Below are 16,783 nucleotides of genomic sequence, written 5' to 3'. Positions count from 1 at the left end.
TATTGGCAATGGCCTCTGATCTGATCTTCCTCCTGTGTCCCTAGCCCTGTAGTCTATTCTCAACATAGAGCTAGCCAGGGATCTTTCTAAAATGTGAATCAGATCCTGATACTTGTCTCTTCTAAACTCTCAATGGCTTCCCAGTCACTGAAAGTAAAAGCCAAGATGTCCTCCCAATGGCTTCCAAGGACCTTCATGATCTGGTTTGTGCCAAACTCTCTCACCTCTTCTCTATGTTTCCTCTTCCTCACAACCATCTGGTCCTTATTCAAAAGTCACCCTAATATTTAAAACAGAAACCCTCTCTATTCCCTTTCCCTCCTTTCCTTTTTTCCATAACAATGATCATGATCTATATATTTTACTTGTTAATTTTATTATCTTTTCCCTCCCACTGGTATGTAAGCTCCATTAGAGTAGGAGGTTTTGCCTGTTTTGTTTACTGTTAGTGAACTACCAGTGCCTAGAACTGGTCCAAGCACGTAATAGGCTCTCAGAACATGTTTGCTTATCCTTTCCTAGATTATGGCCAGTGGCTTAGAGAGGCCACTAAGCATAGCAATTATGGATTGCTAAAGCCTGGTTCAAAGGCTGGCCTTCCTGGGTTTGAAATCTTGACTCTACCACTAATTAGCAAAACACTTCAACTTTCTGTGCCTTCGTTTTCTAATCAGTGAGGTAGGGACAATCATGATACCCACATCACAGAGAGCCTGTGGGGCCATTAATAAGTACAAAGCACTTAGAACAGTGCCTTGCATGTAGTAAGTGCTATATACAGATTTCTTATAATTATATGCACATGGAGTTAAGATTTATATCAGTAGTTTAGATTTCCTAAAATCTTTCGATGTGTTATCCATGCTAACATTCATTTTCCATGTTTCTGCTCATACAGATTTCTATGATCTTCCTGCAGTTTTAATTATCTCGAGTGGCCTGGCTCTTCATCTGTCAACTTGGATGTTTCCTTGTGTACTCTCTCCTACAGTCGTTTAGGAGCCGTTAAATAGTCATCTCACTGGGCCCCAGTTTCCCAACGGTGCACTGAGTGGGTGGGACTAGATAATCTTGATGGGCCTTTCTAGCTCTAACGATTTCCCAGGACAGGGAGGAGGTACAGGTCCCACGCCCAACCCCGCCCCCTTGGATATGCCCTCTGGCTGCCAAGGGGAAGGGTGACAGAGTCAGCTGGGCTCAGCTTCAAGGGGAGCAGGTAGGAGACGTGCCAAGTTTCTTGGGTAAGGGTGGTGATGGGGTTTCTGGGCTGGCCCAGGCTGGGGGAAGGTATCAGAGATCACTGTAGTTCAGACACACTGGGACCAGGGGAGAGAAGTTACTGTATGGAGAGATGCCCTCTTCACAGGGACACAGCTGTTGTGATAAGTTGGGAGACAATTTGGGTCTGGGTATCTTCCTACATTGGATAGTCCTGGTAGGCCTTGACCCCCTTTAGCTAACCAAGCTCTGAAGGATAGAGTCAGCTTCAGAAGAATGACCCAAACCCACTGACTGCCCTCCTGAGCCCTGGCACTGCCTGCTGCCTACTATTCCCCAGGCTGGACCGAGGGAGCTCTGGCAGGAGCCAGGCTGACCCGGGTTACTCCCAGATGCATCCTCTCAACTCCCCCTTGTGCTTCAACCATTGCCCTTCCCATTCTCTGCATTTTTGCCCCAGGTCAGGACTGAGGGGCCAGGGAAATCTGGTCACCCTCACTTCTGCCCTTTCCACCCCTAGGGGGACCACGACCAGTACGGAGTCCTCACTGTTCACAGCCTTAGGCCCCCACTCAGATCCTGACGACAGTGAGTTGGAGCTGGACTGCTGGTTTAATGAGGAGTTCAAGTTTATCCTGCTGCCCGTGAGCTATGCAGTTGTGTTTGCGCTGGGCCTAGGCCTCAATGCCCTGACCATCTGGCTCTTCCTTTTTTGCCTCCGACCGTGGGACGCGACAGCCACCTACATGTTCCACTTAGCTTTGTCAGATACTTTGTACGTCCTGTCGCTGCCCACACTCGTCTACTATTATGTAGCCCGCAACCATTGGCCCTTTGGCACTGGGCTCTGCAAGTTCATCCGCTTTCTCTTCTATTGGAACCTCTACTGCAGTGTCCTTTTCCTCACCTGCATCAGCGTACACCGCTACCTGGGCATCTGCCACCTGCTGCGGGCGCTGCGCTGGGGCTGCCCGCGCCTTGCTGGCCTTCTCTGCCTGGCAGTTTGGTTGGTCGTAGCTGGCTGCCTCGTGCCCAACTTGTTCTTTGTCACCACCAGCCCTAAGGGGGACATCATCTTGTGCCACGACACCACCCGGCCTGAGGAGTTTGACCACTACGTGCACTTCAGTTCGGCAGTCATGGGGCTGCTCTTTGACGTGCCCTGCCTGGTCACTCTTGTCTGCTATGGGCTCATGGCCCAGCGCCTGTAACGGCCCTTGCCAGGGGCTGCCCAGTCATCTTCCCGTCTGTGCTCGCTGCGCACCATCGTTGTGGTATTGACTGTCTTTGCTGTCTGCTTCTTGCCTTTCCACATCACCCGCACCGTTTATTACATGCAAGGCTGTTGGAAGCTGACTGCTGGGTGCTGAACATCATCAACATGATCTATAAAGTGACTCGGCCTCTGGCCAGTGCCAATAGCTGCCTGGATCCTGTGCTCTATTTGCTCACTGGGGACAAGTATTGACGTCAGCTCCGGCAGCTCTGCAGGGGTGGCAGGCCCCAGCTCCCCACAGCTGCCTCCTCTCTGGCGCTGGTGTCCCTGCCTGAGGACAGCAGCTGCAGGTGGACAGCCACCCACCAGGATGGCGGCTTGGGCAGATAGATTGTAATGGAAGCCGGGAAGTGAAGGAAAGGGGGTGAGTGCAGGGCAGAGGGGAGGGAACCTTATAGTGACACCCGATCTGGCTGCTTTCTCCTCTTTTCTGAGCTCTGGAGAGAGGCCCTCACCCTGAGATTTAGGAAGAGCCAGAGAAATCACGTGTGACCCCATCTCTCCTAAATCCTTCAGTTGCCCTCTCCTTTTTAGCCAAAGACACTAGCAGCCACTCTTCGTCCTCAACTTCTTTCTCTTTGTTTCTGTCCCCTTCCTGGGGCCACTGGTCCTGTTTCTAGGTCCTACAAGGCTGCTGGAAATCTTCCCCAGCCCTCCTTCTCCTGCCCTCTCCCCCCATATCCTTGTATAGCATGCATTCCTTCAGCCAGACCAGAGCATTTAACTGGAGGGGTGAAGAAGCTGGGGTGATCTCAGTATTGGCCTGACTCATCTGACAATGATAGCCAGAATCAGGAAGTGGGGGCACCAGCATATCACAAATGCCTGGGAAGTGACATATGTAGTGCCCACACCCACTCCCTGCTTTCCCCTGGAAGACAGGATAGTCTTGTCTACCGAGGCGCTGAACTAGGGCACCGTCCCAGAGAGCCTGCCTGACAGGGTCCCCATGTGCAGCTAGAGGCATGGCCCTGTTGAATGGTGGGTAGCCATGAGGTAGAGAGGGAGCCCTGAGTCTTCCCATGGGGTGGGGACCTTGAGGAGCCTCAGGGGGCAGGACCCAAGCTGATAATGGCCTTTGGAACAGGAATGGGACTGGCCCTTCTTTATGAGGTTTGCTGAGAACATATTTGACAGCTCTCCTGTACTTAATGAAAGGCAGAGTGGATGGCTCAGAACGCAAGGGGGGAGCTCTCGTGTCTATGGCATAAGTTCCAGCACCAAAGGGTGGAGAAGGTTTGTGCAGAGATTGGGGTGGTGACAGGGACTGAGGCCCAGAGCTGACTCTCCACTGGTCTCTCCCCTTTCTCTAGCTCTTGCCCTAGATAAAGATAAATCTGTCACCAGCTCTTTCAGATCAGGTTTTAGGACTTCGAGGACAGGGCAAGGCGCTGGAACTAGGACAGCTCCCCTCAGAGTTTCCCATCCAGTTACTCCTCTCCAGCACTATCTTAGTGCTTACAGACTTCCAGGAGTGGGGGTGGGGTGTGGAATTTGGGGAGCTAACTCCCAAGCCTTGGGAAGTAAGAGTTTCTGGGAAGGCATTCGTGAGAAGGGTAGGCTTACACTTCCAGGCACCCTCTCTAAAATTGCCTTGCAGTCCTTTGGTCTCTTGAGTCTCCAGCCTTCCTTTCCTTTTGCCCCACTCTTGCTGACCTAGCTCTGATCCCTTGCTTGTCTCCTGGCTTCTAAGGGGTCTCTCTGGAGAGTAAAGTTAGGGCTGGTCTGCAGAAAAAAAAATGATTTCACTGCCCCTGAGTCCCCCTTTGCATTCTTGTAAGTGCTCCCTTTTCCTTTCTAGACATCAAGGACCCCTTCTGCTAGGAGTTAATGAACTGGCCTTCTTCTTACTAGCCTCCCAGTCTCATGGCCACTGCCTAGACTGTTTCATATGCTGTTCCTCATCGGCACTCGCTCCCTTTTATTCTGATGACCACAGTCTCCTCACCTATCACCTCTCCTATCCACCAGCTCCACCTAACAAAGTTGCTCTCTTCATCACAGCTGACCCAGGCTCTTCCATTTCTCCAGTCCATTGAAGTCCCCTACACTTAACTGAGACTAACTGCCCAGACTTTGTGGTCTGCTACTTTTGGGCCACCTTCCCTCACACTCTAATTTTAAACACCTTGACTTTCACCTTGGGCCAGTCTTCTCTCTCCTAGGACTAGAGGGGATTGCAGGTGAAGTCAGAGCCCAAGGCTGGCTTGATCCACTGAAACTTGATGTGTTAGAACTTCATCTAAGCCCCCATTCCCCTTAGCCTGCTGAGTTCCTAGTGAACATTCCAGAGCAACTCTTTCCTGTATTTTCTACCTTCTCAAGACCCCAACTTCATCCTCCCCTATGACCTCTTAAGAGTTACCTTGCCTCCTATTTGTAGTTTTTTAAGGAACCTCCATACTCTTTTCCATAGTGGCTGTATCAATTTACATTCCCACCAGCAGTGCAAGAGGGTTCCCTTTTCTCCACACCCTCTCCAGCATTTATTGTTTATAGATTTTTTGATGATGGCCATTCTGACTGGTGTGAGATGATATCTCATTGTAGTTTTGATTTGCATTTCTCTAATGATTAATAATGTTGAGCATTCTTTCATGTGTTTGTTGGCAATCTGTATATCTTCTTTGGAGAAATGTCTATTTAGGTCTTCTGCCCATTTTTGGATTGGGTTGTTTGTTTTTTTTGTTATTGAGCTGCATGAGCTGCTTGTAAATTTTGGAGATTAATCCTTTGTCAGTTGCTTCATTTGCAAACATTTTCTCCCATTCTGAGGGTTGTCTTCTGGTCTTGTTTATGGTTTCCTTTGCTGTGCAAAAGCTTTGAAGTTTCATTAGGTCCCATTTGTTTATTTTTGTTTTTATTTCCATTTCTCTAGGAGGTGGGTCAAAAAGGATCTTGCTGTGATTTATGTCATAGAGTGTTCTGCCTATGTTTTCCTCTAAGAGTTTGGTAATTTCTGGTCTTACATTTAGATCTTTAATCCATTTTGAGCTTATTTTTGTGTATGGTGTTAGGGAATGTTCTAATCTCATACTTTTACATGTACCTGTCCAGTTTTCCCAGCACCACTTATTGAAGAGGCTGTCTTTTCTCCACTGTATATTCTTGCCTCCTTTATCAAATATAAGGTGACCATATGTGCGTGGGTTTATCTCTGGGCTTTCTATCAAATAGAACTACCATACGACCCAGCAACCCCACTACTGGGCATATACCCTGAGAAAACCATAATTAAAAAAGAATCATGTACCAAAATGTTCATTGCAGCTCTATTTACAATAGCCAGGAGTTGGAAGCAACCTAAGTGTCCATCATCGGATGAATGGATAAAGAAGATGTGGCACATATATACAATGGAATATTACTCAGCCATGAAAAGAAACGAAATTGAGTTATTTGTAGTGAAGTGGATGGACCTAGAGTCTGTCATACAGAGTGAAATAAGTCAGAAAGAGAAAAGCAAATACCATATGCTAACACATTTATATGGAATCTACGGAAAAAAACAAAAGGTCATGAAGAACCTAGGGGTAAGACGGGAATAAAGACACAGACCTACTAGAGAATGGACTTGAGCATATGGGGAGGGGGAAGGGTAAGCTGTGACAAAGTGAGAGAGTGGCATGGACATATATACACTACCAAACATAAAATAGATAGCTAGTGGGAAGCAGCCGCATGACACATGGAGATCAGCTCGGTGCGTTGTGACACCTAGAGGAGTGGGATAGGGAGGGTGGGAGGGAGGGAGACGCAAGAGGGAAGAGATATGGGAACATATGTATATGTATAACTGATTCACTTTGTTATAAAGCAGAAACTAACACACCATTGTAAAGCAGTTATACTCCAATAAAGATGTTAAAAAAAAAGAGTTACCTTGCCTCCTGAAAAACGGAGAAAATCTAATATGTCAGCTTCCCTCTGTTTCATTCACGATAACTCTACTATATTCATTTTGTCTTTCTCCCTTTCTTCCCTGCAGTCCCAGAATAAGAAGTGGCCCTCTTTCCTTTTCCTTTGTGTATCCCTCTTCATTTTCAGTCTCTTCTGTAACTGATTACATCTAGTCTTAAAAAACAAAGTCTAGGACTTTGCTGGTGGTGCAGTGGTTAAGAATCCACCTACCAATGCAGGGGACACGGGTTTGAGCCCTCCTGGTCCAGGAAGATCCCACATGCTGCGGGATCTAAGCCCGTGCACCACAACTACTGAGCCTCGGGCTCTAGAGCCCGAGAGCCACAACGACTGAAGCCCGCGTGCCTAGAGCCCATGCTCCACAACAAGAGAAGCCACTGCAATGAGAAGCTGGCACACCACAAGAAAGAGTAGCCCGCACTCGCCACAACTAGAGAAAGCACGCGTGCAGCAACAAAGACCCAACACAACCCCAAAATAAATAAATTAAAACAAACAAACAAACAAACAAAAACCAAATTCTATTCATCTTATTCATTTCACTCTCAAATATCTGGAAAGAGTACCATGAATCCCATTTCCTCACCACAAAGTCACCCCTTAACCCTCTGGATCTGGTTTCCTTCCTACACTTTTCTGTACCTAGAACACAAATTGCCTCATAAGCAAAACCTTGAATGATCTTTTCTCTGCCTTCATCCTCTTTGACTTCTCTGCTTCGCTTGACCCTGTTGCATATCTTCTTTAAAACTTTTTATAAAAACCACATTAATAAATTCCACTATGACAACATTAAAGCAAAATTTGAAAGAAAATATTTACCTCAACTTCCCAACCCTAGACAATTGTTTTTATTTTTCCACATTCTGTGCTTTTCCAATTTGTATAATACATATATATTTGTTTATATAAGTGCAATCATAGTATACATATATTTTTTAATTCTTCTTTTAAAAAACTTAATTGCAGATACTCTTCTTGTGTTACAGTCTTTCATATTTATCATTTCAATGGCCACATAAAATTACATCCATCAGTAGATTATATTTTATTTGACTATTCCCCTATTACTGGACATTTAGGCGACTCCCAATTTTTCTGTGCTTTGAATATTTTAATGCATATAGCTTTTTTCTTCTTTGTAATCCTCTTCCTAGGAAAAGTTCCCAGGGGTGAGATTACTAGATCAAAGTGCATGAATGTTTTTATAGAGCTTGATTTCCCAAAGGACTGCACAGTTTTCAACACCACAATGACATGCGAGTGTTCCAGTTCCCTTGCAGCCCCAGCATTGGACTTTATTAGAAATCTCTTTGGATGGCTTAAACATTAACTTATTAATTCCTTTCTTTGATTACTCATGGGATTGAACACTTTCCCATATGTTTACTATTTGCACTTTCTCTTGGGTGAACTCTCTGTTCATATCCTTCTCCAATTGGTATCTTAGTGGTATTCTTATCTATCTAAATGTATTTTTATTTAACGTACATGTTAACCCTTTGTCATATTTGATATAACTATTTCTTCCATTTATTGTAATACTTTTAACTTTAGTTTATTTTATCCCCTTGCTTTAAAGTTTCTCTCTTCCTACTTTACTCTCTCTTATTACTTCTTCTCTTTCTCTTTTACTCCCTAAGTAAACAGAGTTCCAAGATCTGTCATAGTCATAGCATTTGGGGATTATTTAATCCCCTCCCCTCATCTGAGCCTTGATTTTTCTCTTGAAGAGAACATATATGCATGTGAATACAATTCAGTTGACTCATAGTCCTTGAGAGTATCTCAGAAATCTTCTAGGGCCGGGGCACCCCCTCACTTTACAAAGGAGGAAACAGGCCCAGAGATATGACTTGCCCATGACTTAGTAAATTAGGGGCAGAGCAGAGACGAGGCTCCAGGACCCCTGAATTCCAGAGCTCCTTCCATTACACCAGGCCAACTCAGTTCTGTCTGACCTTTCTCCCAAGCTCCACCTCTATGTCTTCAGTTGCCCACTGGATAGTTTCACTGGATCTTCCATTGTTACTTCTAACCCAAAATGTCAAAAACTAAACTCTCTGAACCAGTTTCCCTACCTGTCGTGCTCATTTGTGTTCATGGCATCTTCTTTTCTCAAGTCACCTAGGCTTGAAAACACTCAGGCAACTTTGACTCTTTGCCCTCCGTATTTCACAAGATTCTGACATTTCTTCCTTCATCATGTCAATTATAATTGGCCTTCCTTTATGGTCCCAGTGCTACCATTCTAATACTGGCTCTTGTCACCTTCTCCCTGACTGACTGTCACTGCCTCCCAACTGGTCTTCCTTGCCGCCAGTCTTTCCTAGCACAATACATACAGTGCATATTGCCAGATTAATTGGCCCCCAAACTGCTTTCAGTTTCACTCTCTCACTCAAAACTCTTTCATGGTTCCCCATTGTCTACAAGACATGTTGAAATCCTTTTGTCAGAAATTCAAGAGCACTAATGCCTATGCCTCCCCATCATTAGTCTCACTTCTGCTCCCTTTGTCTTTACTCTTTAAAATTAAATCCCTCTTGCCAGGTGGATGAGAAGTTGATCTGTGAACTTAGTTCTCATTTCTCCATTTTTTAGTCAAAGCTGTGCTGTGTCCAAAAAAAAAAAAAGAAATTCAAGAGCACTTTTTCAGTTTTATTTTCCATTCCTCCCCAGTGCAAATCTCTCTTCTCCAGCTACTTCGATCTCATTCTTTTCCCAAATAAGACTTTCGCTTTCTCACCTCCCCACCTTTATTCTTCCTTTCCCATACTCTAGAATGCCCTCCCTTTATTTTCCCACTGTCTTTTTCCTACCCAGTGTCAAAGGCCAGGCTTAAGTCCCACTTCCTCTTTGAGGCCTTCTCTGCTGACTCTTACCCACAGTGACCTTCCTGGTCATCCCTACAGTAATTATTATCTATATCAGTCATTTGACACTTTTATTGTCTTTTGATATCACTTGTACTATTATCCTGAATTGTTATTTAAGTTTTTATGTGTGCTTGTTTTGAGTTCCTACCTGTAAACCCCTTGAGTTACTGTGATAGAGAGGAAAGAGCATAGAACTGAAAATCAGAAGAACCAAGTTGGAGCCCTAGTTATCAAGGTGGGGCTCAGGTATGTCATTTGGGTGAGTCACTCAGACTCTCTGAGCCACAGTTTCATCATCTGTAAAATGAAGATCATAATCTCAGCTTTAGGTACTCCAGATTGTGGCAAGACTGCAAATCTAGACAGCTAAGCAAATATAAATATTTGTTATTTTATCATCCCATTTGCTTAATAAATGGTGCTTAATAAGTATTTTCTGAATAATTACATGCAGTAATTCAGCTTAATGTTTCTTCTCCTGGGAATATTTCCATGTTAAGAGGCCACAGAGCTCAAGGAGCCTAAAGATCTAGGGGTACTTCAGGAGCAGTGGAGGTTGGGAGGGCATTGGAAAGATATTTTGAAGGAAAGTAGGCCTGTCCAGCATATCTCACATTCTACTACACTGGCTACTCACTGCTTGGCTTACCTGTAAGGGTAACCTGGATGTGGAGTGAAAGAGATGGTACATCTGAGCTTCTTCTTTCCCCACATTTTCTACTACTGCATCCCACAATCCCTAACTGGTTATGCTAAATGCTTCACCTGAGACCTCTGTTCTCTTTCATTCATGTGATGAAAGCCAGTGTTTTGGTGAAGGAGGTGATGAGGAGTAGTAGAGAGAATAGCAATTTTAGTCAGATAACCAGATGTGGCTTTGAATCCTTGATCTGTTACTCACTAGCTGCATGATTTTGTACACGTTATTTAATCTCTCTGAGCTTCAGTTTCCTCATTGATAAACTAGAGATATAATACCTATTTGGCAGGGCTGTTGTGAAGTGTCAGTGGAGTAATGGATGAAAAAACATCAGTTACAGTTCCTGTGGGTGGAAACCCTTTCTCAAAAGTTCTCAACTTTAGTGTAGCTGGACGAGGAACCAGAATTCTACATTTGGATTTGGTGCTGCTTAGAAGTGATAGTTAAGTACTAGCAAGGTAGTGAGAGCCCAGTAGCAATGTTGGACCCTGAAGTCTGTCTAGCCTGCACTGAGACTTCTCTGGGATGCTCAATTTCCTTATGGACAGCCCTAGTCATCTGGCATCAATGCTTAGTATCTGGGGAACTGTGAGAGACGCTGGGGAAGAGACACTTACAGAAATGGGAAAATAGTCCCTGATGCGAGTCCAGGCACACCAGTTCCTTACCCAGGCTGATCGCCTGCCACCTGAGATAGAAATATCTGTAGGAGGGCTTCCCTGGTGGCGCAGTGGTTGAGAATCTGCCTGCTAATGCAGGGGCCACGGGTTTGGGTCCCGGTCCGGGAAGATCCCACATGCCGCAGAGCAACTGGGCCCGTGAGTCACAACTACTGAGCCTGCGCGCCTGGAGCCCGTGCTCCGCAACAAGAGAGGCCGCGATAGTGACAGGCCCGTGCACCACGATGAAGAGTGGTCCCCGCTTGCCACAACTGGAGAAAGCCCTTGCACAGAAACAAAGACCCAACACAGCAAAAATAAATAAATTAATTAATAAACTCCTACCCCCAACATCTTCTTTAAAAAAAAAAGAAATATCTGTAGGGTATGGTGTCTGTGTGTGCCAAGCCCACCCCTCCCGCTCACCCAGTGCTTCCCTAGCAGCCTGGAGGGACTGTGGCTCTGCTAGGGAAAAGGAAGAGACCCCAGGATGGTCCTGGCTGGCCTAGCTTCTGTGGCTCTGAGAACTTGGATGAGAGACCTGTGGCATGGTAAGTGGGACTGCCTGGTTACAGGTTGAGGTGGAACATTCTTCAGTCCTGTTCTTTCTAGGTCCATGAGTCTTATCTTGCTCTGGGGTCTTCCAGTCAAGGAAAAAACAGGCAAAGTAGAGGGCTGGTAGCGGCCACTAGGATGTAATCAGCAGGTAAATGGACAATGGTTGCAAGATCCAAACTGTTGAGGGAGCAGATCAGACCAAATTTGTGCTGCCAGCTGAACTTGACCATGTCCAGCCCTATTAAGAGCCCTCCAAACTCTCCAAGCGCCCTGGTCCTGGCCTTCTGCACAATCCAGCTCCTGCCTGTCCTTCAGCCATGTCCACTTGTCCTTCAAACTTTTCATCTATCATCTACCATACATTCCAGATCTATTTCTCTGCTTACCTGTCATCCCCGTCCACCTGCCCGCTCACCATCCCCCTACTCCTGATCCCTGCCTGCCACCAACTTTTCCCCCACTGCTTCCACTCATCCACTGTCTTTTCCCTCTTGTCTCCTGTCTCCCTCCCTATTCATCATCCTTGAACTCTTGTTAAAACACTAGCTCACCCTCCCTTGTCCATATACTGTCTATATCTCCCCATACTCCGTGCAGACAGCATCTGCAGCCTTCTACTGTTCCCCGTACACCATTCTTGTCCCCTTGCCCTTTCACCATTCCTTCCATTATCTCTGTCTCCCCTCACTCCCACCATGCTACTACCACTCCCCTCCCAGAATGGAAAATTCTATTGTTCAAACACAGGCGATACTTCTCTAAGTCTGTAATGCTAATGCTTCCTCTGCCCCACTCCCCATGCTTCCTTAAGATTTTGGACATATCACGCTTATTCCACGGCCCTCATTTCTCCTCTCCAGATAGTGAGGGTTAGGAAGTGGCTGAAACTAGCTAGATCTACTCATAAGCAACATGACCCTGTTCCACCTCCCACCTCCACCTGTCCTTTCTGCCCCTGAGACTCTATCTCTTCCTTCTCCAGGGCACTCAGGGAACTTGAGACTCCTTGGCTTTACTCTGTAGTACCAACTGAGATGATCAAAGGCCAGAGATGAGACTTCCCATGAGCACAAAAGTCACCCCAGATCTGGTCCTGGCCTCTGACTCTGGCTTCTTGCCATGCTCTCTTGGATCAGTACACACATATGGCAAGGTCGCTCAGGGGTCAGTACAGAAATACCAGACTCTGGAAGTGCTTAAGTTGCTTGAAACAAGGCATGATGCCCAGGAGCCTGAAGGAGACGAAGATCCCAGAACGGTGTTCCAACCAAAGGTACCACTAGCCTCTGGAAGCTCACCCGATATTGAACGCATATAGTTATGAGGATTTTCATCTCCCTGTCCCGTCCTTGTCCAGCCCCACATCTACCACCCACTGAAGGGGGCAGGCTCTGGAGTGGTAAGGACTGCCCCATCAGTTCTGAGCCCTGGGCCTTGCCCATTTGCCCTTTGATTCCCTTTCCTGGTATTACTAGAACATAAGGATGAAGAAAAGGTGAGAAGGGCTGCTATCTGGTCCTAGTGACGCAGAGGTCCAGAGAAGGGAAACACCCCTCACATCACAGGCCACTCTGAGACTGCTGGGGTTGTGACCTCAGGGAGATGGCTGGTGGGAAGGGAGTGCTGTGGGTTTGTGTGGGGGGGGAGCACCTGGGATTAGATATCTGTTGCAGCCGTTGCCCTGAGGCAGCCTGGTTCGAGGCTGTCCCCCTCTTTTAATTTTCTATTATAAAAATTTGCCCCCGCACACAAAACTAGAGAATGCAAGAAATTTTCATTTTTGTGTTCATGTTTTATGTTCATCTTCAACAACTATTAACATTTTGCCATACTTGTTTCATCTATCTCCCAGCTCTTTTTTCCCCCCTTGGATTATTTTAAAGCAATTCTAAGACATCATGTCATTTCACCCCTAAATTTCACTATGCATCTACAAAAATTTGGATGTTTTCTTCGATAATAACAATGCCATTGTCACCCTTAACAAAATTAATACTCCTCTAATAATATCTAATATCCAGTCCATATACAAATGTCTTTTTATACTTGTTGGACAAAAAGTTCCTTCAGTTTTTTTTTTTTTTTTTTGTGGTACGCAGGCCTCTCACTGTTGTGGCCCTCCCGTTGCGGAGCACAGGCTCCGGACGCGCAGGCTCAGCGGCCATGGCTCACGGGCCCAGCCACTCCGCGGCATGTGGGATCTTCCCGGACCGGGGCACGAACCTGCGTCCCCTGCATCGGCAGGTGGACTCTCAACCACTGCGCCACCAGGGAAGCCCCCTTCAGTTTTTAAGTAAAAATAAAAGACACATTTTTCATTTTCACCAAGAACTTTATTGAACAACGTATTCACCGTTTCGTTCCACTACCTTCTGCCATTTTTCAGGCAACTTCATAATTCCATCTTCCCAAAACTTTTTACTTTTTTGAGCAATGAACTGTTCCAGGTGCCTTTTACAGTCTTCCAGGGAATTGTAATTTTTTTCATTAAGAGAATTTTGTAAAGACTGAAATAAATGGAAATCCGAAGTTGCAATGTCTGGTGAATACGGCGGATGAATCAGAACTTCCCAGCCAAGCTGTAACAGTTTTTGCCTGATCATCAAAGAAACATGCAGTCTTGGGGTATCCTGATGGAATATTATGCATTTCCTGTTGACTAATTCCAGACGCTTTTTGTCGAGTACTGCTTTCAGTTGGTTTAATCGGGAGCCGTACTTGTTGGAATTAATCATCTGGTTTTCTGGAAGGCGCTCATAATAGAGGCCTCCCTTCCAATCCCACCATATACACAGCATCACCTTCTTTGTATGAAGACTGGCCTTTGGTGTGGTTGGTGGTGGTTCATTTCGCTTGCCCACAATCTCTTCCATTCCACATTATTGTACAGTATCCACTTTTCATCGCCCATCCCAATTTATTTTTTTAATTTATTTTTTATTATAATCATGTTATTTTATTTTAAATTTTTATTGGTGTATAGTTGCTTTACAATGTTGTGTTAGTTTCTGCTGTACAATTTGTTTTAGAAACAGAACGTTTTCGTTACATTTAAGTAGAGAATCGCATGCGGGAATACGGTCAAGAAGGTTTATTTCACTTAACTCACGTGGAACCCAAACATCAAAGCGATTAACATAACCAAGCTGGTGCAAATGATTTTCAACGCTTGATTTGGATATTTTGAGTATGTCGGCTATCTCCCGCGTTGTATAAGGTTGACTGTTCTCAATTAATGTCTCGATTTGGTCGCTATCAACTTCAACTGGTCTACCCGACCATGGAGCATTGTCCAGTGAGAAATATCCAGCACGAAACTTCACAAACCACTTTTGACACGTTCGACCAGTCATAGCACCTTCTCCATACACTGCACAAATCTTTTTTTGTGTTTCAGTTGCGTTTTTACCTTTCTTGAAATAATAAAGCATAATATGCCAAAAATGTTGCTTTTTTTCTTCCATCTTCAATATCAAAATAGCTACACAAAAATTCACCAGTTTTGGTAAGTTTTCTTTTGATGCACGCTGATATGACAGCTGTCACAATACAATCTAACAAAATTGTTTCGAATGAAGTTAAAGACAACTAAGTGCTACTAGAACCATTGTATGGAAAAAACCGAACGAACTTTTTGGCCAACCCAATAGTTGGTTAATTTAAATCAGAATCTAAACAAGGTCCACTGACTTTATTTGGATGTTATGTCTGTTAAGTCTCTCTCTTTAATTGTTCATTGTAAAATAAAACCCAGATACAGAAAACCACCTAAAACAAATATGGCTTAATGAATTATTATAAGACAAATACCTTGTGGCCACCGTTAGGTCAAGAAATAGAAGTTTTTCACCCACCCCAGAAGCCTCCCATGTGCCCTATTACAGTCACAGCTCTCTTTCTCCTCCCAAAGTAACCATTATCTTTGACATTTAGAGGAATCGTTCCCTTGCATTTCTATGGTTTTATTACCCAAACACACTTCCCTAATGACTATGGTTTAGTCTTGTCCATTAAAAAGATTATTATAACCCTTAAAATTTCTTTTTTGTAAACGTTTTATTTGAGAATAATTTTAGATTGATAGGAGAGTTGCAAAGATAGTGCGGAGAGTTCCCTATACCCGTCACCCCGCTTCCCCTTACGTTACCGTCTTATGTAACCACAGTACAGTTATCACAGCTAGGAAACCAATATTGTAACATTACTGTTAACTCCAGACTTTATTCAAATTGCACTAGTTTTTTCTACTAATGTCCGTTTCTGTTCCAGGGTGCCATCAAGTCCCATGTTGTATTTAGTCATCGTGTCTCCTTAGTCTTCTCCAGTCTGTGACAGTTTCTTGGTCTTTCCTTGTCTTTTATGACCTTGGCATTTTGTAAGAGTTTAGGTCAGTTTTAGTTTCCAGCTTCCCCCTCCATCCCTTTCTTTTCCTGATCATTTATCTGTTGAACAACCCACATTTGACCTGGAGAATCTCCTACAGCCTGGACTTCGCTTGCTGCGTGTCTGTATTTCCCCAGATTGGCAGTTGGATTCAAACACTGGATCAGACTCAGGTTTCAGCCCTTCAGCAAGATCTTCATTTCCTTTTTTTTTTTTTTTTTTTTGCTGTACGCGGGCCTCACTGTTGTGGCCTCTCCCGTTGCGGAGCACAGGCTCCGGATGCACAGGCTCAGCTGCCATGGCTCACGGGTCCAGCCACTCCGCGGCATGTGGGATCCTCCCAGACCGGGGCACGAACCCGTGTCCCCCGCATCGGCAGGCGGACTCCCAACCACTGCGCCACCAGGGAAGCCCCTTCATTTACTTTTAATACAGAACAATCCCACTTCCTATCCTCCTTTTCCCCCTGCCATTGACCTGTCAAAGACTGTTCTCCCTTGGAGTTAGCCTGTCTTCCAGACCGCAGCATCACCTCCCATGAGCAGGGGTGAGCCCCACGTACAGGCCAAAGTGGGGGGGGGGCAGCGAAGCCCTCATTCTTCTTTCTGACTCCCATCTCTTACCTTGTTATAACTTCATGCCCAATGAAGCAAACTGAGTTGTTGATTTTTTTGGTTTTTTTTCTTTGTTTTTGTTTGATTTTCACACCTGAAGTCGGTATGCTTCTAAAGGGATATGGACCATATCTTATTTTTAAATGCATCTTCCTATAATGCCTGGAAAGGCCTAGGCCCTCAGTATTAAATAAACAATCAGTGAGTGAGTATCTTAGTTTGAGGTCTGTGGTTTCTTCTGGGTAATGAGATCACAGGAGTCCTATGGAGGAGTGTGTCCTGGGGACATGAGTGGGGGGACAAAAGGCTGTACAGAAATAGAGGACAAGGGGCACATTGCAAAACAGGAAAAGAAGAATGAGAGGAAGGAAGGCAAGTGTTGACCTTTGAGTCGGTTTGGCAAAAGACAGAGTTCTGCATACTTTGCCTTCTCTGAACCTGGAGGGCTGCCCCCACTCCAGCTCTTCCTGCTAATTGAATATCAGCCCGGCCCTGTAGCAAGCTTGAGCATTCAGGCATTACAGCGTCTCCTGCAATCTGTGTTGACATCCCTGTGCTTGAAGGTGAGGACTAGC

At 45.2% G+C, this 16,783-nt stretch overlaps 2 protein-coding genes across 2 annotated transcripts; one reads left to right on the top strand and one right to left on the bottom strand.

The window, feature by feature from the left end:
- Positions 1 to 132: 132 nt before the first annotated feature.
- On the top strand, positions 133 to 2,954 carry P2RY4 (pyrimidinergic receptor P2Y4; the record flags this gene model as incomplete). Its single annotated transcript, XM_082865106.1, is given in 7 exon segments — positions 133 to 203; positions 1,739 to 2,426; positions 2,430 to 2,550; positions 2,553 to 2,683; positions 2,687 to 2,813; positions 2,816 to 2,848; positions 2,851 to 2,954. Coding segments are annotated over 7 exon segments (1,275 nt in total).
- Positions 2,955 to 10,548: 7,594 nt separating this feature from the next.
- Positions 10,549 to 15,513, bottom strand: LOC309978579 (acyl-CoA wax alcohol acyltransferase 1-like; the record flags this gene model as incomplete). Its single annotated transcript, XM_082865105.1, is given in 6 exon segments — positions 10,549 to 10,682; positions 11,281 to 11,341; positions 11,345 to 11,388; positions 12,355 to 12,376; positions 12,380 to 12,490; positions 15,460 to 15,513. Coding segments are annotated over 6 exon segments (426 nt in total).
- Between the last annotated feature and the right edge of the window lie 1,270 nt (positions 15,514 to 16,783).

This window comes from Leucopleurus acutus, assembly GCF_964270905.1.
Source record: "Leucopleurus acutus genome assembly, chromosome: X".
In the NCBI taxonomy this organism is placed as follows: domain Eukaryota; kingdom Metazoa; phylum Chordata; class Mammalia; order Artiodactyla; family Delphinidae; genus Leucopleurus; species Leucopleurus acutus.
This window is presented reverse-complemented; position numbering and strand designations above follow the sequence as displayed.